Source organism: Mixophyes fleayi, chromosome 3 (genome assembly GCF_038048845.1).
Source record: "Mixophyes fleayi isolate aMixFle1 chromosome 3, aMixFle1.hap1, whole genome shotgun sequence".
Taxonomy (NCBI): Eukaryota; Metazoa; Chordata; class Amphibia; order Anura; family Limnodynastidae; genus Mixophyes; species Mixophyes fleayi.
This window is the reverse complement of record NC_134404.1, coordinates 99,801,979-99,825,344: the sequence shown is the minus strand read 5'-3', so window position 1 is coordinate 99,825,344 and position 23,366 is coordinate 99,801,979. Positions and strand designations below refer to the sequence as shown.

General features: G+C 41.9%; 1 protein-coding gene across 1 annotated transcript in view; it reads right to left on the bottom strand.

Moving 5' to 3' along the window:
* Positions 1-23,366, bottom strand: part of SMC4 (structural maintenance of chromosomes 4) — a 41,968-nt gene that overhangs the window by 1,809 nt on the left and 16,793 nt on the right. Inside the window, exons 13-22 of the mRNA XM_075202069.1 lie at positions 23,039-23,200; positions 14,333-14,558; positions 13,588-13,667; positions 13,347-13,499; positions 13,132-13,258; positions 12,575-12,764; positions 6,515-6,659; positions 4,600-4,773; positions 4,290-4,472; positions 3,401-3,633 (exon numbers count right to left, since the gene is read on the bottom strand). Coding sequence (XP_075058170.1) covers positions 3,401-3,633; positions 4,290-4,472; positions 4,600-4,773; positions 6,515-6,659; positions 12,575-12,764; positions 13,132-13,258; positions 13,347-13,499; positions 13,588-13,667; positions 14,333-14,558; positions 23,039-23,200 — 1,673 coding nt within the window. The remainder of the gene's footprint in view (positions 1-3,400; positions 3,634-4,289; positions 4,473-4,599; positions 4,774-6,514; positions 6,660-12,574; positions 12,765-13,131; positions 13,259-13,346; positions 13,500-13,587; positions 13,668-14,332; positions 14,559-23,038; positions 23,201-23,366) is intronic.

Below are 23,366 nucleotides of genomic sequence, written 5' to 3'. Positions count from 1 at the left end.
TGATTAATTTTACACAAAGCATAACTGTTATTATTATTATCATTTGTTAGGCGCCACAAGGTTTCCGCAGCGCCTTACATAGTACAAACAGTAGACCATACAGGGTAAAACATTACAGAACAATAAACACTAAGTACCAATGCTTCAGAAACTCCGGGCAGACATATGGAGTGAGGGCGGCGCAGAAGAGTAGGTATGGAGACGGGAGGGGAGAGGGGCCCTGCTCATGCAAGCTTACATCCTAAGGGATGTTACTTCTAACTGTTACTTCTATAGCTACTATAAAATACTAGGGATGTGCACCGGGCCACTTTTGGTGTCTCGTGTTTTGGATTCAGATTTGCTTGAGGTTTTGGGTTCGGATTTGTTTCGCAAAACACCTGACGAAAGGTTTTGGTTCTGATTTATTTTTAAAAAAGCATAAAAAGTGCTAAAAACCAGTTTTGTGGTTTTTTTTTTCCACTCCTACGCTATTATTAACCTTAATAACATTCAATAACAATCATTTCCACTAATTTCCAGTCTATTCTGAACAATTCACAATATTGTTTTTAGGCCAAAAGGTTGCACCGAGGTAGCTTGAGCACATAATGCCCAAAAAATCGGTACAAGATGGAATTGTTCTGGGCCCTCCCTCCCACCCCTCGCGAGATTCGACGCTAGACTTGGACGACAGAGCCTCGTTTTCAATTTTTTGCCCGCCGGAAATATCCGAACAGTGCTCGGATCCCGTTGGGATCCGCACTGTTCGGGTGGGCTCGAATTAGCGGAATCCGAGCCCGCTCATCTCTATAAAATACACATGGAGTTTTGCCTTGAAGGGATTTCCATCTCCAATTCCTCATTTCTAACATATCAGTTCTTCCTCTTCTTTCATTACTTCAACAGTCTGTAGCTTCAAATGTTCACGCTCCCTGCACAGTCACCTAGACTACATTAATAGCAACTACCATTTCACCCACCTCCTCCTGGCCACGTTTGCCATTTCCCCAAACACTGGACAATTCCCATGATCAGTTTTTGCTTTTCCTTCCACCAAATACCTCAAAACTTCATTCTCATTTTTCAACCTATCCTTTTCCTGTGTGCTCTGAAATCATTGATGTGTCTGCAACAGCTTGCATTCATCTTACTACTCATTAGTGAAACCTGGCTCCCCTCCTTCACCCACACTTCTAGACCCAGTGAATGAGAAGGTGGTAGAGTAAGCTTACTATTGCCCGTTGTGGCACCTTTCATATCATCCGCATGAACCCCTCCTTTAAAGTCAACATCATATGACTTTGCACTTCACCTCATTACTGTTATTTATTGCAGCAGGCCCAGTATCCCAATTCCTAAAAAACGTTGCCATTTTGCTTTCATTATTCCTTTCCACTCTTATTCTAAGTGATTCAACATCCCTATACCTACTAGCACTGCTACCTCTAAATTCCTCACACTTGCTTTCTCCTGGGGACTCTCTGTGGATATCATATCACACCCTTTGCCATTTGGCATTCCCTGGACCTTGTGTACATCCGTCTCAAGTTCTGTACTTCTGCTTTTTGACCACAACCTCCTTTCAGTCTACCTCACATTGCCTACAGCAATCTCACCTGCACCCAAATCCATGCAAATACACAGAGACATCCTGCTTTCCTGTCCATACACTATACTCAACCATAGACTAGGCAGCTCCCACCACACACCATGCCCAACCCTGGCACCTTACACAGACCCGCCACATGCAAAAGTGCTCCAGCCAATGCAGACTTCATCCATGAAAAACGTATCCAGTCTTCCTATACAGCCAAACTCTCTCTCACCAAGCAAACCTAATTTAGGCCAATATTCACTGTCAACTCGTTACCAACATCAACGTTCTCTGCCCAACACCTCCCTTTCTTCCCTCACAGCTCACGACCTTTCCACCTACTCCAAAGGCACAAGTGACACATCCAATATCCTCTAGCCACACCCATCACCCCACTTTCTCGCTCACTTGTCTATCCATCACTTCTTGTCCTCATTAACAGGGGAGAAAGGTTTTCCCTCTCCTCTCTTCCTCTTACCCCCTCAATTCCATTCCAATCCTCCACACCCTCGCACCAATGCTTACCTGTACACAAAACTCACCTCTTCAATCTGTACCTCTCCACTAGCATCTTCCCCTCTATCATCACACATGCTTTTATTTCTCCTATGGCTAAGACGAAGGGTCACTTCTCCTTACTTATCCTCCTTGACCACTATGTTGTTTTCCATACAGACAACCACCCTTCACAGCACTATTATCTCCTGGTTCATCACCTACATTTCTGAATACTTCTTCAGTGTCATTTCTTCCACTTGCTCTACCTGTTGGGTTTCCTCTACTTTCAGTGAACCCTACACACTCCCGTGGCCTTCACTACCACCTCTATGCCGATGATGAACAAGTCTACCACTCCTCCACAGACCTCAGTACTCATATTTCCAGTGTATGCAACTGGTGGTCTGCTATCTCCATTTGGATTTCCAATGCTACCTAAAGTCCAATATGTACAAAACGAACAATAACCCCCCCCCCCCCCCCCCCCCTATTTAAGGTTACAACCCACCCTCCAGTCTACCCCACAATATCATCACCCATTGCCCAAGATTGCTGCTTTAGTGTCTTTAGCTTTACGCCCTCAGCTTCACTCCACACAGTCAGTCCTTTGCGCTGTCTTATCGACCCCTCCTCCTTCCAATCACTGCTAGAATATGCGCTCTCTCATTCAGGAGGTTGTGAAAACGCTTATCCATTCTCTCATTTCTTGCCCGCTGCAACTTCCTCCCTGACTTTTTCTGCACCTGTCCTTCCTCTCTACAATCCATTTTAAATGCCACAGCGAGAGTGATAGTCCTTTCTCACCACTCCACATCTGCAACGTCACACTGCAATTACCTACATTGGCTTCTCATCTCCTTCAGAATTCAATTCAAACGGCTCACCCTTACCTTCAAAGCACTCACAAAGTCCTGCGCTTCATACATCTCAGAACCCATCACAAGATACACCCCTCTTGTCTTCTGACCTACGCCTCTACTCCTGTCTGGTAACCACCTCCAAATCTTCTCCCATGATACTACCCACTAATGGAACGCCCTACCTTGCCTGATCAGAGCTTTACCCAACCTTCAATCAAGGGCTCTCTCAAACCCCACATTGTCACTATAGCCTATCCGACCTCCACCTGATTCTAGCCCCTGCGTTTTACCAGCTCTTGTCCTAGGCACTGATCTAGGGCATTTTAAAGACACTGTACCATACAAATAAAACACAAAAATATACAAACATTTAAAGCAGTGCACAAAGGCACAATACACTATTACTAACTCAACTGCAAGTTGGTGGGTCTTCACAACATTTATATAATTACATGGGAGGACAAACCTAAACATGATGCCTTCCGAAAACGGATCCATGCTGTCTACAAGCTCTAGCTCTGCATCTCCTCCCAAAGTCAACATCTGGTAGTTTTCTTTCAGTTTATTAGTTATGACATTAAATCCAGCCATAAACTCATTAAGTCTTTGCTTACGAAGATCTTCATAAGCTCGTCTAAATCTGTCTCTCTCATTTGTGATTTCATCAAGTTCTGCAACTCTTTGTAGATATAGCTCCTCCTATTAATTAGAAAAAGACAAATACTTTAAAGACATTTTAATATTATAAGACAAAAAAAATTGGTACCGGTATATGAAATCTAAAACTGATGAGAAAATAAATTACATTAAACTAGTACAATACAGTTAAAATGTATAAAGAGCCATAGACACCAGTAACTGAAAAAAGGATTCTCCTACTTGTAAATATATTCTATACAAATAAACGGAAAAAAAATAAAATAAAAAAAAGTATCAATACCATTACAAAGTAAACTGTTTGAATTTTGAATGTGGTCAATACCCAGTACAGACAACTCCAACGGGAGTTAGAAAATGATTGCAAGAGGGTTCTAAACTGCAGGCTCATAGTATGGATGCAGACATACAAAGTAATTATTTTTGCAGGACAGTATTTCCAGAAAACTCTGTAGACTCATTTGGGACATTTCTTGATTACTATTTGGTCCATGAACAGTGTGTTTTAGTTGCACTATTGCACTCTTCACGGAAATTTTCAACAGCACTAGGCTAAATCAGGGTTTGGGAAACCAAATCTGGATTTGCAGGGTAGTTATTGTTTTTCACAGCTAAAAGTATCTGATGTACTAATCTGTTCTTAATTAAGGTCCTTCAAATTGGTGTTCAGAGCCCGTATAATATTTTAAAACACTTACCTTCATTTTATATGCTGCAATAGCCCCAAGATTTGGCTTCATTTCAAGGCTCTTTGCTTCTAAAAGTGCAATTTGATTATTTATTTGATCTGGATCCTTTATTGCCTCTAGATCTTCTTGTGATAGTACTGGGAGAACCTCCTCTGGATTGTCTTCTATGTTATGGAGTGTAAGTTTTGATATCTAAAGAAGGGGACAAGTCAAACAGATAACACTATGTGCCAATATCAACATATATACATATCAAAATGCTATGACACCTAAGATTAGCTAAGAGAATTTAGTGCACATGCACAATTATTAAGCTTACCTCTTTTTGCCAGTATTTTATTTTAGACTGATGTTCGGCTATATGACCATCTATTTGTTCAATTTTAATCCTGATATTAAGAGAATCCTTTTGAAGGGCATGCTCCTTATCCTGAATTGTTTTAATTTCTTGCAGTAAACCTTTGTGCTTTTCTTGGATCTCTGTGAGTGAACCCTAAACAAAAGCAGGAAAACAGAAAATATATGAAATAATAAATGATACACTGTGTGAGTAGCACACAGCAAATCAATCAGGAATTAGATCTATTATAAATGTCTCATTGTTTTGCTTACATTTTATTGCCTTGGGAAAAAAAAAAAAGAAATTAACAGGAATTGATCAACAAATAAGAGGGAGGCTTGGTGGTTGAAATGTAAAGACTTACATTAGCCAAGAAATACGGAAACAAATTTTTTTTTTTTTTAAAAAAAAGAATAACTTTACTTTTATTTTATCCACCTTCAATCAAATATGCCCCAAATATAGCAAAAATGGGAAGGTCCCACAGTTACCTGAAGCTCAGAATCTGTACCACTCTGTACTGCTTGCCTTAGTTCATTCATAGAAGTTCAATAAGAGTTTTACAAAAGACATTCAACAAAGAACTCTACTGAAGAAATGTGGGCAGCGTTTCTGTACGCTCATTCACCTGCAGCAATTCAGAGTGAGAAAGTGCTCTGGTTCCCTCTCTATGTTATATGTGGGGGCATATATGATTATACAGGTTTCCCTTTACCAAAAATGTTAAGTGCAGAAATAGGCTGGTGTTAAATATCAATCTGAAAAATAACCATGAATTTCTAGAAGTTTAAAAGCATACACACGATTAAACTGAAAACACACCCAATAGTAATAAATATGTAAAAACCTTCTCTTCTAATTAGGTACATAGATGGTAATTTAAGCCAATAATGAGAAATCCGTGGTTTGGGACACCAGAATCTAATTTAAGGGTCCCTAATCAGATATAAAATGTATTACTTTGGAATGTCAAGACAATGGCTTGCTGGCACTTATGTTTAAAGGACAACAGCACACAGATGCTTGAGGGCCAAGTCGAACACCACTGGTTTAAGACAAAGTGTAAGCATGTAACACCAGTAAAGTGTAGAATAAAGCCGGTCACACACAGGCTAATTCTACATCTCATCACAGGATTATTGTTCAAATTAGTCACACACGTGGATGATATACAACCATTTAAACCTGGAACGGAACATCCTGATCACTTCATGCTCTATTAAAGCTGCTAGTGAGGTTGGAAGATGACCACAAATACATACCAATTACAACTTACAAATATTGATCAAATCATTATTCATCATTTCAGAACACACTGCAATTCTGCACCATGAGGTTTGGTATTCTAATGGTTTGGTTTCTGCTGGCATGTCACCATCACGTCAGCTTTGATGATTGTGTATAACCCTTTCACTGCCATTGTAAAATGCTACATCTGGGGCTGTAAGTGACCAGGTGTCCTACACACAGAAAGCAAGCTCATCGATATTACAATGCATCAAGGACTATGCGACAGGCTATAAACACACACACACATATATATATATATATATATATATATATATATATATATATATATATATATATATATATATATATATATATATATACACACACACACATACACTTATTATATCTGAAAATACAATATAATAAAGGTGGCATAGAGTAAAGAATCTTTTGTAGGCCTTTTTAATGATACTTTATTTACCCTACTATGGAATGAAAAAAAAAAAAAAAAAAAAAAAGAAGATGACCCATCTATCATGACAAAACACAATTGCTTGAGTAGAGTAATAATAAAAATAGTTTGGCACAGACCCCTGGCAGAAGCCAAAATACTGAGTACATATGTAAATTAAAATATAAACACATGAAGTGTGAAATACAATACCTCTGCTTCTCTGCATTCGGTCATCACTGTAGTTGCCTTTTCCTCCAGATTTTTTAGTTCTTCTGACAACTCTTCAACAGATTTATCATTATCAACAATTTCCTTTTCTGTACGAACAACTGACTCCTCTGCTTTCTTGAGGTTTCTTAGAAGAGGGAAAAAAAGTACATATATTTTTACGTGTTCTACTTAAAAGCTTTAAAATCTGCTCAATGAATGCTATTTCTATGAAAAGACAACAGTTAATACTAGGCTTTTAAACATTGTATGAAGATATGGGTGAAGTTTTAGATCTTACTCAATATAGTGAATCCATTATTTTTATCTTAAGCAGTTTGTGTCTGCCTGCTGTGCATTGCAGAATACAATACGAGAGTTTACACAAAACATTGTGGTTGTTATCTCCGTTCCTTCTAAGCTGAGTGATCAGGAAAGCATAGTGTTAAACATTAAACTTGCTAGGCAAAAAAATGCAGATTGTGCATGCAACCCTTCCCAGATTCCTTGCTTGGAAAATGGATTTCCAACTGACTAAACTCTTTCAAGAGTTTCTGAATTGTTGGCTGTCTTGCAGGTCACCTTTTCCTGTTTTTCAGGATGACAGGGCTGTCCTGCATTCCAAACAATCCTTATTGCCAAAGTCAGTGAAGAAGTTTCACCTGAAGCAAGAGGGACAGCTTTACAATGTCCCAAAGTTAGCAGTGTCCCCCACCTCTTAATAAAGGGGTGAGTTTTTACAATGTGTTTAAAGATTTGAAGGCTGTGCAAGAGTCTAGTCAGGCATTGTGGAGCATTCTATAAGTGGGTATTAGCAAGGGAGAAGTATTGTTGGTGATAGCGAGGGGAAGCTATTAGACAAGGTGAGGCATAGGTCAGAGGATGTGTTGAATAAAGTGAGGTGATATAGGCGCCACTGAAAATAATCAGTGCAAGTTAGTGTCATGAGGTTGGTGAAGATCAAAGAAAGAAGGCTGTGCCGAGAGAGTGGGAAGCCCAAGTTGGAAAATGCAGATATGGAGCAGAAGTGGGAGAAGGTGAGGTCAATGAAATGTCCACCGCAGTGGGTGGAAAATGAAGTCCACTGGAAGTAAGCAAAATAAGTTGTGCAACATAAATACATTATACAAACACACGCCTATGTGCGCGCACACACACACAGATACAGAAATACAGCACGCAGTCGACAGCATGGATGGAAATGACAAGTATGAGGTATAAAATGTATATTGGCACAATGACAAGAGTGTGTGGATGTAATTCATGAACACTGGCTGACTCTGCTGTAAATGTGGGACTGATCAGTTAATTGGTTGAGGTAACAGGCAGTGGCTAAATGCTCTTCTCAGTCCTCCTGTAATATGGAGTAACTAAGATAATGTCTGTGCTGATTTCACTTGCAAGGGAGAAATGCCACCTGTGGTCTCAATAAATCAGGCCCAGAAACCAATTTAGAATAAGCTACATATTGTAAAGTTAAATTGGCTGTTCACCTTGCGATTTCAATCTGTTTATATACACCTTTCTGTGGCTATTGCTAAATGACAACATTTTTGTACTTACCGTAAAATGTCTCTCTCAACACAGTTAGGGGACACTGCTCACCATGGGGTATAGAGGGTGCTGTGTGGAGCTAGATAATCCACAGCAATTGAGTTTACTAAAAACGCCTTCGGATCTCTTGTGCTCCACAGCAATAACGGTTCACTCTGTGGTTCAACCACGATGCCATCCTGTCAAGCTCATTTCTCCATTACTTGTAGAAACACTTCTGCATGAAGTGATCAATTTCTGGGACATTGGGCATACCTGCTGAGAAAATCCCCTTTTCAGTTCTCCACCCCTGGTAAGACTGCCAAGATTGCCGGAGTGCTTGGCTCCACCCAGCACATTATTTTTGCTTTTTTTAAATCGTCAAAAAGCTCTTGGTATCTCCTTGATGGTTGCTGAACTGCTACGAATTGACTCACATTTCTACCCATCTTCCCCTGGGAAAGACTAAAAGGACTGCAGTCCCCGTGTGACCTTAAATGTCTGCTGTTTTGGTCCACACCTTACACAGCAAATGATCTAGCTGAGAAGGGAAAGAAACACACTGTTTTCTTTTTGGTCAATAATAAGCTCTGAAGAAACGCACTCCTCACCATCTTGAACGTTAGAGGTTCATCATATGGCGCTCATCATGTATTCTACTCCTTAGGAAAATCATTGTCAACAAAAAAATTTCCTACGGGAGTCTTAAGCCACTTTGCCTTAAGTCAGTTTCTAATCTTTAACATGCTTGGGTCACTGCAGGGTTGTGGCTCTTGCAGGCAGGTTCCACCAAATAGGCGGCAGCACCACCTGCAGACGGCTGTCAAACTTGCATGCTGCACATAGGGCTTTCACCCCAGATTGACCTTCAGATAATTTAGTGTGAAACTTTTAACACTTTAAAAAAACGTTACAGCTGTAGCCCCACAAGAACTGGTTTCGGAAATCCTCCTTTGGTCTAACATGACAGAAAAGGATGAATAAAGTGGACAGGTATAAGTAGACAATAAGAGTTTTTTTTTTTTTACTTACCGTAAAATCCATTTCTCTAAACTCATTTGGGGGACACTGCCAACCATGGGGGCATAGAGGGCGCTATGCAGGAGTATGGCACCTAAAACTAAATGACTTGTCTGACCTGCTCCCCCCCTCTGTGCCCCCTGGACAGAGACCCATCGGTTTATTTATAAAGCCCAACGGATAGAAATAAAGTCACATTCAACAGAAAAGAGAACCAAAACTGTCAGAACAAAGGGTGGGAGCACAGTGTCTCTCAAATGGGTTAAGAGAAATGGATTTTACAGTAAATAAAAAAATCCTCTTCTCTCTTGTACAGCCATTTGGGGGACACTCCTAATAATGGGGACGGTCCAAAGCTGTCCCTGTGGGTGAGAAGGTGCAGACTTGATTGCACACATGACCTTTCGTCCAAAACTAGAATTAAAGACATAGAAACTGGTGAAGCTGTGAACGGAGGACCATGTGGCTGTGCAACACACTTGCTCAATCAACGCTCCATTTTGCGCCGCCCAGGAGGCATTGACTGACCTGGTTGAGTGATCCGTAACCTCCTCAGGAACTGGAGAACCCCCTGAAAGATAGGCCCAATGAAAGGTCATCTTAATCCTCCTGGCAACGGTGTTTAGTTGCTGGCCAACCACGTATGTGAGCCTCGTATAGTACCTGAAGACTATCATCTTGTGTACGGATGCTGTGTGAACCACATATATTCTCCAGGCCCTGACCACATCCAGGAGATGCAAGGATTCTGAAGCACCAGACTGACTCCTGAGCCAATACAGAAATGACAATGTGCTGATTAAAGTGAAATGTAGACAGCACATTAGGCTGGAATGAACAGTGGTGCGCCAAACAGCTCTGTTCTCGTAGAAAACGAGGAAGGGCGATCTGTAAGACAGAGCCACCAATTCCGAAATTTGCCTGGCAGACGATATTAAAAACAGACTTTCCAAGTCAGGAATTTCAAGGAGACAGACTGCAGCGGCTCCACAGGAGGAATAAAAGGAGGTTTAACATGAAGAACCCCCCTGAAGAAATGTCTGAACCACTGGTAAGGGAGCCAAACATCTCTCGAAGAAAATAGACAAGGCCGAGACCTGAGCCTTAAGCAAGGCCAAACTCAACCCTTTATCCAGATCAGACTGTTAAAAGGCCAATTACCTTGCCAACCATAACGAGGAGGTGCGAACCACCCCCCCATCTCTCACACCAGCCTATGTAGACCTTCTAAATCCGATAATTTCTAGAAGAACACAGCTTTCAGACCCTGATCATCATATGAATGACTGTCAGAGAAACCCTTCCTGCATAAAATCAAGGCCTCAGCTGCGAGGCCATCAAAGCCAGTCGAAGTCTTGATGGAAGAATGGACCTTGGCTCAGAAGATCTGGTCTTCAAGGAAGTTTCCAGGGCGGTTCCAATGCCATGCCCTGCAAACTCGTTCCCGCTGTACCTTCTTTACCGCCCACAGTAACAAGGGAATTGGGGGGGGGGGGGGGGGGGGGGCTGTAAAAATATCAGCTGGTAATTCCAAGGAACAGTCATGGTATCTACCATGCATGCCTGAGGGTTGCGAGTTCTGGCACAATAACAGTTTACCTTGGGGTTCAACCAAAAGGACACCATGTCAACCACCAGCATTCCCCACTTGTCCATGATCTGGGAGAACACCTCTGGATGAAGGCACCATTCCCCAGGATGGATGGTATGGCGACTTAAATAGTCGGGGACCCAATCTTCCACTTCCGGGATAAATACTGCCGAGATGGCTGGAACCTGATGTTCCGTCCAACGCACAATCCCGGTAACCTCTTTCATGGTCAGGTAATTTCTGTTCGCTCCTCCCCGGTGGTTTATGTATGTCAAAGCCATGGCGTTGTCAGACTGGACTCGAATATGCCTGTTGACTCCTCCCTTGTGGGCAAGGGAGGAGTCGACAGGAGTAAGCACCACAGCCCCCTACCATGCTTCACACGGGGCCAACATGCTAACCCACGCTGTCTGTCATCCTGCATGCAGCAGTCTCAACCTGTCTAAGGGCTGACTGGGAGCCCAATTAATGAAAGCAGGATGCGACATAAAAGCACCAACAGCGATCATATCTCCTCTCAGCCGTGGTCTTCACTTAGTGAACACTGCTGATGTCCAAAGATAAAAATAAAAAAATCTAAAACAATACCAAAAATGTGCCCTACTCCGTATGCACTGTAAAACAAAAAAAATGTTATGTCTCCGTCCTGGGGGCATAGAGGGGAGGGAGCATGCCAGACAAATCTATTAGTTTGAGGTGCCTTACTCCTGCACAGCACCCTCTATGAGCCTATGGTTAGCAGTGTCCCCTAAATGGCTATGTAAGAGAAAAAAAAATAGGAAGAGTGAAGCTGCCACACAGACAAGATACCACAGAATAAATAGTGGAATTAGATTGAAATAAAAATATCTATTAATTACCTGACTGAGATATACAGCAAAACAGCAGCCACTGTGGGTTAATGGTCTGTCAGCATGCTGAGGTTTTTCCTGCCAGAGCAAAAAGCCCGCCAAGGAGGAAATTCAAACAAGGGCAATAAGCCCCCCCCCTTAAAGTCTGCATTATCTAAAACACAACTGATCAAATAAAAAAAAACTCCCAGTGCGAAGTAGAGCCTAGTGAGGGTAATGGTTTTAATATACTGCACCACACCCGATCTATATTCCAGCATCAGAGGAACTGCATTAAGTGTGCAAGCAGTTGTGCTGGTACTAGACCACTCACTGAACTCTTCTACATCTGTGGGGAGTTTCATAATTGCCTTGCCTCTTGCCTGCATAATACCCCCTTTGAAAAGGACAGCACTTCAGACAGTATCGACACAGGTCTACAGACACTATGTATGACAGTAGTGACCAGATCACCTTTCCAGAGGACTGTTAGAGTGAACAGGTGGCGGCAGTAAAAGGCGCTCACCTGCACCTCTTCTCCCATTCCTAGAACTCAATGTGTCAACATTAAAATTAGAAAATGAAATATTAAAAATAATTGCTCCTATGGGCACTTTAGAATACCATTTGTTTTTCCACAGGGTGGGGGGTGAGCTCAGACTTCTTGCCTGCACCAGGCAGGAAAGATTCTGTTTAAACATGTTGCTGTGTATGGAAAGCTCAGTCATTTGTGGATATAAATAGCAACCTCTGCAAGTTATAAACAAAATAAAAAACAACCAAGCACTAAGTAAAGGAATATCATAAAATAAAAAACACATTCCTGTACATAGGGTCTGAATATTTACATTACTATGAATGAGCGCTGCCTTTTTGTAATAGGCATATCAATGGGCCTTCAACTTTTTATTTCAAACATAAGAATACCTTTAAATGTATTTAATAACCGTGTACAAAACAGGGCAAGAAACTCGGATGTTAAGTTAAATAATTATTCTGGCAGAGGAAATCATGAAAATAAAGTGCACAGTTGAAGAGGTTGCGCTTTACATAAAAATTATCGGAAGATACAGGGATTTCTTGGCTCACCTGTCTGCAGTCTTGATCGACACTTGAGCTTTTGTTATAGAAGAGACACATTCATCTATGTCCTTGTTGATCTTATCTAGTTTGTCCTGTTGTGCTTTCAACTTGTGGTTGTTGATATCAACTATGAGTTTGTGGAGCCTTTTTACTTCTGCTTCTACTTTTCCCGCTTTCTCTGCAGCCTTCTCATAGTCTTCATTTAATAAAAGAATGATGAAAATAGTTTTTTTTTTTTAATTATTTTTATTACAGACTACAGTATATGCTCATATTTGAAAAAAAAATGTTCAGAACAATGAGTGCTTGCAAGTGATAAAATATTACCATGTTCAATTAAAAAAAATACATTTAATCTCATTACATGTTTAGGTTTGAACCTCTCTGCTAGAAATTGTAAAAATGTTCCCTTTTGGACTTGATATCTGAAACAGTTGTTGGCTTTTAAGTTTTTTTTTCTTATTACATACCAGTTATGGAGTAATACTGTTTGCAAATGGTATAACCCAGAACCAAAAACATTAGGGTGGTGGGGTATTGCCAAGACCAACTAGTATACATACCTTTTCTAAAAGATTCCAAGGTTTTTTCCATCTGTTTTTGCTGATTTATGTCTGGCGCAGCAGCAGCTACATTGATCTCCAGCTCTTTGACTTGAGTTTTCAGGTGTACCTCTTGCTCAGAAAGGCTCTAAAAATGTAAAAGACCACAGTTACACTTTGTACAGTGTTGACATTGATCTCATGAAAAAAAAAAAATCAAGAAAATCCTTATTTACCTGCAGACTGGCTGTGTACTTTTCAAAGGTATTTTTCATCTGTCTCGTGGATTGTCGCAGTGAAGATAGTTGTTCTTCAAGATGTACTTTGCGATCCTGAATTACTGTAGCTTTATCAGAGTCACACTTAAGTTTGGATTCCATCTTTTGCAACTACAAACAAAACAAGACATACAAAAATGAACAGGAATTACACAGGAGGGGGAAAAAAATATGATGTTAAATCAGAAGTACTTCTAACCTGTTCATCTGAAATTTCAACCACAATAGCATTTCCCATTCTGCCTTTCATCACCTTGCCTCCACCACCAGTCATTGTACCTAGGAATAGAAAATACAGGATACATGGTTACAAAATTTTACAAAACCATTTTAAATCTTAATCAAGCTAAAGGATTGCATTATCAGCATTAATAGGGGGGCTTTATTTTCACACCATAAATCTGATATGTCCTTATCACCTTGATAACTTTGTTTCTCTGATCTGTGCGCTAACGCATAAAATTAATGGGAATCATACATATGACAAAATGTTTGAATGATACATTTTTGCAAACAGATTTGGAACTCAACTCAAACTTGTATTTAAGAACCCCCCCACCCTCCCCCCCAAAAAAACCAAAAACAGAGTTTATAGAATCTCATTGTTAAATGTATTAAAAATATTCACCATGATTACAGAATTGTATGGATCACTTGTGAAAAAGGTTAAGATTGCCTGAGCTAAAGTCTCAACATGATAAAATACAATCAAAGACAAAGCTCATCAATGTGTGAATCATGAGTCTGAATTATATGGCACTACGCATGAGTTACATATTTCCTTCCAGTGGCAAATTCATATATTCTGAAGGATAATATCTTTTTATCAGTTAATCTTTGCAGGAGCCTTATTATAAACAAATGGAAAATATGTTATATTGAAATAGGAGTCCCTGGTCCAAGGTAGAACAGTGAAAGGATAGGAGGCAAGTAAATTGAATTACCTGACTGCTCTATAATTTGTCCTTGTAAAGTCACCACTCTCCACCTCTTGTCTTTCTGAAAGGCCACTTTGGTCGCTTGATCTAAACTGTTTGCAACAAGAGTATCCCTTAGTGCAAAGTAGAATGCTGGTCTTATGTGCTCATCTTTAACTTTCACCATATCAAACAAACGTGGGATGTTTTCAGGGGTTTGGATAGTAGACATTCCCTTTTCCCATACCTTCATCTGTGATTGAGAAGAAAAGCAAGTTTAATGCAGGCCTGAAAATGCATAATTTGCAAACCCAAAGTTATAAATTTTGTTTGTATTCCATACAGTCGGTCATTAGGGGGAAGCGGGAGGGGAACAGTACACAAAATGGTCACTACTTTAAAACTAAGGGGGAGGGGAAGTTAGCTCCTTACCTACAGTCAAAACCTAAGCTAAATCCATTTAGTGCCTTAGCAGTAGGAAGAGACAAAGGGAACCACAGAGAAAAAAAAAAAAGGACAAAAATGCACACCAAAAAAACATGCAGCTTGTCAACAAGATCTATGAAAAAGGTAACAACCACTGACCATTACTGCTAGGAAAGTAACAAGGGTGGCATCTATGTCTCCTAATGAACTTGGGGGACATAGATGCCACTTACAACAAATACAAGAAAGACCCTCTCGCTGGTTTCATCGGGGGACACAGCACCTAAAAGTCCCCATGATACAAGGTTACCAGCAATACACTCACCTCTATGTGACGCCTATTGTACTACGCAGCTGAAGGAGGCAGTCACGGTAACTTTGCAGAGTATGGGGAACGTGTGCACAGAAAAGCATGTGGCAGCTTTACAGACATGTGTAACACTGTAGCGATATCGGATAGCAGCAAATGGAGCAAGGAACTAAATGCCCATTGAGAATCCAGTTCAAACCACAACAGCTGGCGGGAGATGGCCAATTGCCTCTTCTGCATATAATTGATTTACGGGATACCGCTTCTTTTATTTAGGACATCAAGCTGTGAGTTATTAACAGCAAATTATACAATTGGTCACATTCATCACTATATAGGTTTGGATTTTCTCTCTGAGCAGCCACAGTAGTCAACTGATTCTCTATGTAAGAAAATTCATGACAGGAGGTTAAGCAATGCAATCTCAGAGCGAGTTTTCTATATTAATGTGGATAAAAAATTCTTAAGTTAATAATGCTGTTATAGCCTTCATGTTTATACATTTTTTGTATTGGAGGTTTTATCACTATGAACGGATTCAAATAAAAAGGGATTTATATACTTCCGATAAATCTGTATCTCTGATTCCTTCTGGAAGACACGGCTAGCATGGGTTAAGTGAGGAGGGAGTAGTAGTTGGCACTTAAGTTAATCTTGAGCTGCCGACAGGTCCCCCCCCCTGCCAACCCTTTGAGTCCTCAGTTTCATTATAAAGCCCCAAAGAGATAGGCCAATCAACCAAGAGCACACAGAAGAAAAGCAGAAGGGAGGGATTGCAGTGTCCCCCAGACGGAATCAGAGAAATGGATTTAACGCAAGTACAAAAATCCTCTTTTCACTTTCATCCAGTCTGGGGGACACTGCTACCATGGGGACGTTCCAAAGCAGCCCCCCAAGGGTGGGACCGCTCTGAAAGCCCGGCCCGTAGAGCACTACAGGCAAAATTTGCATCCGAGGACCCAAACACATTAAACTGATTGAATTTAGTAAAAAGTATGGACAGGAGGCAGAAGACCCAGTTCTCACTGCCCAAGATGCCCCCACAAACCGGGTGGAATGGGCTGTAAGTCTCTCTAGCACAGGACGGTTATCCCTGATGTAAGCCTGTCTAATAGTTGCCTTAATCCATCTCACAATTGAATGCTTAGAGGCTGGCCAGCCTCTTTTATGAAAATCGAAAAGGACAAATAGAGAATCGGTACACCGAATTTGAAAAGTTATTTTAACATAGCTACGGAGAGCTCTAACCACATCTAGATACTCCATATACTCTTGATCAGATTGAGAAGCCGTCCGAAAGACCGGAACCACAATCTCCTGATTCAAATGAAAAGCGAAACTACCCTCAGAACAAAGGAAGGGAGAGTTCTTAATATCGCTCTGTCCTCGTGGAACACCAAATATGGTTCTCGACAGGACAGAGCTCCCAACTCAAACTCTGTCAGCAGATGCAATAGCTAAAAGGAAAACCACTTTCCAAGGCAGAAAACTAAAATCCGCTGAAAGTAAGGGTTCGAAAGGAGGCCCTGTAAGTATCTGAAGCACCAGGTTAAGATCCCATGGTGCAGTATGCAGAGCATAAGGAGGCTGGATATGCAAGACCCCCTGAAGAAACGTCTTGACGTCTGGCATATCCGCTAACTTCAGGTGAAAGAAAACTGAAAGGGCAGATACCTGTACCCTTAAGGAACCTAAGCGGAGACCTGCCTCAAGACAATCGAGAAATACAAAGAGGACGTATGACCAGATCTATTTTCGCACCATCTGATATAGGCTTGTCAAATTCGATGATAGATACGAGCCGAAACTGGTTTACGAGCTCGCAACAGTGAGTTCACTACACTAGGGGAGAAACCCCTAGCCTTCCAGAGCCTGGCTTCAACAGCCATGCCATTAAATTCAGCCGAGGAAAATCCTGGTGATGAAAGGGACCCTGAAGGAGAAGACCCTATCATTGTGGAAGACAATGTTCTCGCCCTACCGCCATAGAGATTATGTCCGCATACCACACTCGAGGCGGCCATGCAGGTGCTACCAGTATTACCGGCAGACCTCACCTGCCTCACCGGTCTGAGTACTCAAGGAATCATGAGAATTGGAGGACACAGATAACCCAATCTGAAATCCCATGACACTGTCATGGCGTCTACAGCTATTGCCAAGGGGTCTCTTGCCCTTGCGCAAAACCTGGGAACCTTTCTGTTGTGCCTTGAGGCCATAAGATCCAGATCCGGAAGACCCGACCTCTGAACTAGAGACTGGAAGACTTCCGGATGAAGGGACCATTCTTCTGGCATTATCGCATGGCGACGGAGACAATCGGCCTCCCAATTCTGTATTCCTGGGATGAACACTGCCGAGATTGCTGGAATGTTTTGTTCCGCCCAGACAAGACCCGAGATGTTATTTTCTGTACAGACCTGATCTTCTCTACTGGCAGAAACACCTTCTGCTGCTTGTTGTCCACGGAATCACTTGGAATTTCTTTAAGTTTATTAACCTGCCATGGCTCTCGGGAAAAGCGATGGTGAGGGACAAGTGCTGATGTAAGCGAACCTCCGAGGAGGATTTTATGAGAAGATTGTCTAAATAAGGCACAACCTGAACTCCCCTGGAATGAAGACAGGCTGCCATAACCGACAAAATCTTTGTGAAAACCCTTGGAGAGGCCGAAGGGAAGAGCCCGAAATGGATAGTGAGAGGCCCCCAGAGTGAATCTCAAGAGAGACTGATGTCTTCTCCAGATGGGAATGTGGAGGTATGCGTCTTTTATGTCTATTGAAGCCATAAACTGATCCCTTTCCAGCCTGTCTATTACCGACCTCAGAGTTTCCATCCGAAATTTGTCCACCCTTAGTTGCACATTTAGGCTCTTTAAATTCAAGATGGGTCGAAAATATCCGTCTGGCTTCTTAACAAGAAAGCGGTTTGAACAGAAGCCCTTCTTTTCTTGGTCTACTGGGACCCTGCAAATGACTTTTGCTGAAAGTGAAGTGACGCAATTCTGCATCGCCTGCCTTATTTCTGGGTCTCGGGATAGCGGGGTTGCAAATAAACGACGTGGGCAGGACCCACGAGTTCTAGGATGTACCCCCTTGTCATAATGCCCAGAATCCAAGTATCTTGAGGACGCTGTCCTCAAGAGCACCCCCCACTATCGCCACCTCCTGGCAAGGAGAGTGGCATTCGGGATGCAGGCTTCTCCTGAGACTTGGAGGCCTGATGCCTAGCGGAGAAAAAGGACCTACCTCTGACTGAGAGGCCTCTAGAATTTGGCTGTCTGCCCCTGGATGACTGACCTCTGATAAAGGAGCTCCCGCAAAAGGGCTGCCTTAAGGAGCTGAAGCGTGGGGGCACGGGCTCTGCATGTGCTCACTGGCAAAAAGGCGCTCTTGCCTGTGAAATCATACTTTCTAGCTCTGGCCCAAACAAATCTGATGCTAAAAAGGGAAGGGTTTCCAATGATTTTTTAGATTCTGAATCCGCATCCCAGGATTTCAGCCATAAGGTTCTTCTTAATGAAAATGCCAAAGCTTGAATGTAGGAAGAAACTGAAGGTGCATTCTGAGCCGCCTCGTAAAGATACCCAGATTCCTCTTTTAAATGTAAAGCCAGGGGGAGCAATTCTGAATTTTGCAAACCCTCAGCCAGCAGTTCTGCCCAGGCTTTCATGGCTCTAGTGACCCAAGCCGAAGCAAAAGTGGACCTAAAGGAAGAACCCACTGCCACAAATATAGACTTCAGCTGTGATTCAATTCTGCGGTCAGTGGGATCCTGCAGGACTGCAGTGCCCGGGACCAGCAGGGTAGTGTGTCGGGCTAAGCGGGCTACAGGAGTATCCACCTTAGGGATTCCTTTCCAGCAAGCCAGATCCGCTTCCTATAATGGATATAAGTAGGAGGATCTCTTAGGAATAGAAAACCTTTTATCAGGTTGCCTCCAGGCTCCCTCAGCAATATCTCTAAGTTCTACCGAAGGAGGAAAACGAATAACTCTTTTTGGCCTTCTTAAAAGATAGTCCTGTCCATAGGGCTAGGATTCTCTACCTCAGAAGTCCAAGGCCTGCCTCACCGCTAATGCCAAGTCATCAACGCCCTGATATCTAGTGGTCTCCTCCGGGTCAGACATCTGAACCTGGTCAGGATCAAAATTTGTGTCTCCATCTGAAAAACCCTCCGAATCTGAGGGGGAGAAGAGGGGATAAATCGCTTTCTTTTGGGAGGTCCCAAATTTGGGGATTCCATTAACTGGTTTAGCCTGTCTAAACCCTTCATTAATGAGAAGGACCATGTAGAGATAGGGGCCTGGACCATCATCAAAGAAGAAGGGCCCTCAATAGCCGCCCCAGAAACACCCGCCACCGTAGACACCCCCTGAAACTGTAAGGGCATTATCTGATACTGTAGAAAGAACTGCCAAGCTTGTCAGTAACTGAGTAGATTTAGTGAGAAGCTGGGCTAGGGAGGAAACTGACTGTCAGAGAAGCTACCCAGGCTGGCTCCTCCAACAGAGGGGCTGAAGTCTGCTGAGTTTGCGAAGAGGGGGGCCCACTTTCGCAATCAGAGCAAAGGGCCAAGGGGTCCTTCTGTCCACATGATAATTTAACCTTACATTTAGAGCAGGTAAAATATTTTGCCACAGACCCCTTCCCTTTATCTGACATTCTATAAAGGAAAGAGTCACCAACACACCAGACAAAGTGAGACAGAGAACACAAGTAATCAACTAATACACAGTAAAAGTTGAACTTGTACTTTAAAATAAGCAAATCTGGCAAGTAAAAGCACAATAATATTACCTTTACTAGCCCCACTAGTTAGCCAGAAATCTAGTATAAATTGTAATGAAAAGAAAAGGAGAGGTACTTCTCCAAACCAGCCCAAATACAGGGAAGGAGTCCCACAGCAGCGTCCTGGTGCTTGTTCCCACCAAGATGGCTGTTCCCGAGCTTCCTTTGGCGCCAAAAGACCAGACTGTACCAAGTAGATGGAAGAGCAGAGGAGCTCTATAGTCTTAGTTCCCCCTCTTCTCTCTGTTTGTTTGAGAGATATATATCTATAGTATTGGAGACCTCCAATATATTGGAGGTCTCCTGCAGCAGAAGGACCCCATTCTCCCCCTCCTCTTCTTGAGGGGGGAACTTGGACTGCCCATTTCTCCTCACACTCCAAACATGCCGCCCGGCTGATCCTCCGATAACCGGCGCTCTATGCCTGCAGTGGCAGCGACAGTTATCGGGGGAGACTTAAAGTGACAGCGGTCCGGAGAGACTACTTGTCACTTTTTCAGACACCAAAAGAACTCATGTCAGATGAGAGCCAGGCTCTCACTGACAAAGTGTCTGTGCTGCGGTTCTAGGAGTGTGCTCTCTATGGTAAAACACACTCCCAGGTCTGGTTCAAAATAAAAGTCCTAAAAAAAAAAAAGTAGAAGTTAAAAGTTGGTAAATAAAGAAACAAATTAAAATAAAATCACTAGCGTAAAAAATAGCAACCCAACTCCTTGGGCATCTAACAGAAAATGAGAGTAAGAGGTAGGCGGATTGTAGAGGGGAGGGGTCTCGGCACCTAGCTAGTTAACCTTAGGAACTGCTAACTCCTGTGCTCCCCTCCACAACCCATGGGAGCAGTGTCCCCCAGACTGGATGAAAGAGAAATGACCTTTTTTTATACGAAGCTAGGAGGCTTTGTTGTGTTCTTCTGCCATATTCAGATTATACAATTAAAACTATCTATATTTTTTTAAGTTTACTTATGTTACATGGCGATTTTTACGTTCAGTTTAGTGTTGTCTTTTGAGAGATTTGACACTTCCCTCCTCTAAGGAGCAGACTCTTACCATTTAAGAATATAGACAAATTTAAGATACAGAAGCGTCTAGGAATATTTTTCTTATGTGCCAACAGACCTCAGTGAGCAATGTCACAGAAAGAGTATTCTAAAGTACACCTGGCCCATATCAGTATGGTTGCAACAAACAATCGTGACCTTGGATGCCACCTGATCCTTACATGTCCTTCTGGGATCATGAACAGAAAGTAAGTTACTATAGAAAGAAGTTGCAAATTAATAATTAAATACAAAACGTTTCACAAAACATTCAGTCTCTGCAGGTCCATCACCTGCAGATGAGACTAGGAAATAATCTTGCCAAAATGGAACAGAGAAATTTTGGAAATAAGAAAAACCAGGTGATGACAAATCAGTAATGGTAGGGTAAGGAAATGAGTACTGCCATCCCAGAGATCCTTCTGGTTGATGAAAAAGGCCAACTTTAGAGTATATGGCACTACTATGGTACTGTGACTGGGCTCATACAGGCAGACTTGACAGCACAGCGATCCACTGAAGGAGGGTGTAAAAGACTGCCTGTAACTCCAGAACGTTGTTGATTGGGAGAAAAGTTTACATCTCAGGCCAGCACAGTGAGTGACTGAAGACCCATTTCCTAGTCAGACATACTTCAATAAGCCCTGCAATACTAAAAAGTTCATGACTTGCCTGATCAGCTGAAAAAGGATTAGAGCTATATTCTGGAATAGATGTGTCCCAGTGAGTGGCTCACTGGAGCTCTCTTGTGGGGAACTGAGCATATGGAAGTTCCTCAATTCAGGACACCATAGTAGACATGATTTTCATGCAGAGCTTGATCTGAGTCACTCTGTGCTGCTGGTGGTTTGGGTTCGAAAAAGATCAACTGCTCTATGGCCATGTAAATGTTGAAATGTATCCCCCATGAACACTTTCTTTTGATGTGAATTTAGGGAGAAATTCTCATGTTTGATAATCCAACAGAAACCAGATGGTGTCCAGAGCGATTTGCTTCAGTTTGTGGTCTCTTACTTATAGACTTGTTGTGTAAACCTCAAGTGGCTTTGACCTGCAAAAGTGATGCCAACAAGAGAACACTTGGAGGCAGGGCCAGCACTTAATCCACACAATCTTCAAAGGGCTACCAAGCTGCATACCTGCCCACATCTAACCAATTTGTGAATCTGTACTTATTCTGTAATCTTTATTACCCGACCTACTGCATGGGAACATTACAGAATACTCACCTTTTGCTAATGGACTTGTACAATCATGGCTTTATTCACCCAGGTGGCACTGAATGCAGGTTTCAAAGCCAAGTCAGTTACGGACAGAATACTTTGGGCAAAACCCTCCAGATGACTATGGGATTTTTAGACACAGCCACGTCAAGAACATGTTTGGAAAGTAGCAAAATGGGCAGGATGACAATAGTAGGATCGGCCACAAGATCAGTTCTCAAGATCCAGGTATCATCAAATTTCTAAGACTACAGCAAAAAACTTGGTTTCTCTTGCTCTGCTAGCTTAGCAGGCCTCATACCTACTGACAATAACTTCATGCATTCACTATAATTTTAAAAGGTAATTGAAAAAAACAAACACACATGTAAAAAGGGTGTAACCCTAGAAACTACTGTTCCTGGGGTCACCATAACCATTACCGTTTTTTACTAGCATTGTGGCCACATACCATTATTTGTGTTTGTTAGGAAGTACCCCCCAGGGGCATACTCCTGCCATCACGCATTGAGCTGTACATGGTACAGAATGTTGGGATGCACGGTGAGGGTTGTGAGGTGCAGAAGAGTGATCACTGTAGCGGTTGGTAACAGGAAAATAGGGATCTATTACTATCCCTTCTCCATGGCTTTAGCTTGGCCCTACTTAATGGAAGTCTGGAATTGTCAACAGAGCAGTGGACCCACTGTAATTGGTGAATCCAAGTGCAGGAGGGTAAGAAGCAGCTATTATCTTCTAAACTCCACTTAAAATTTAATTGATTGAATTTCTCTTAATGCCAGTCTACCCCCCCCCCCCCCCACCCCCCCCACCCCCCCACAGTAGTCTCCAAAAGGAAAAAAAAAAACACAAGAAAAGAAAAAATATTGTGTGAATTTATGTCCCTTTAATACTGCTTGGCAAACATCTTTTAAAAAAACAAACAGACGCCAAAAGTAAATGTTACCTTGTCTAAACCAATGAACGTTGCAACTCCGACATTCTGTTTCTTCAAAAAATTCACACACTCTTGTGCTGTATCAATAGTATCAACAACAATATGATCCAATGCTCCGCACGATGATGAAATGGCAACATCATATTTTTCATCAATAGCTCCAAGGTCACCCTAACAATAATATATTTAATCAAGATTGGAAATAAACTTAAAAAGGAAGTAGATAAAGAAAAAGTGATTTTTATAGCCACTATATATTAAACACATTTTTGGAATTTTTCACGTTGTGGAATCAAAATGGGTTAATCCTCATCGATCAACATAAAATATATTCTAA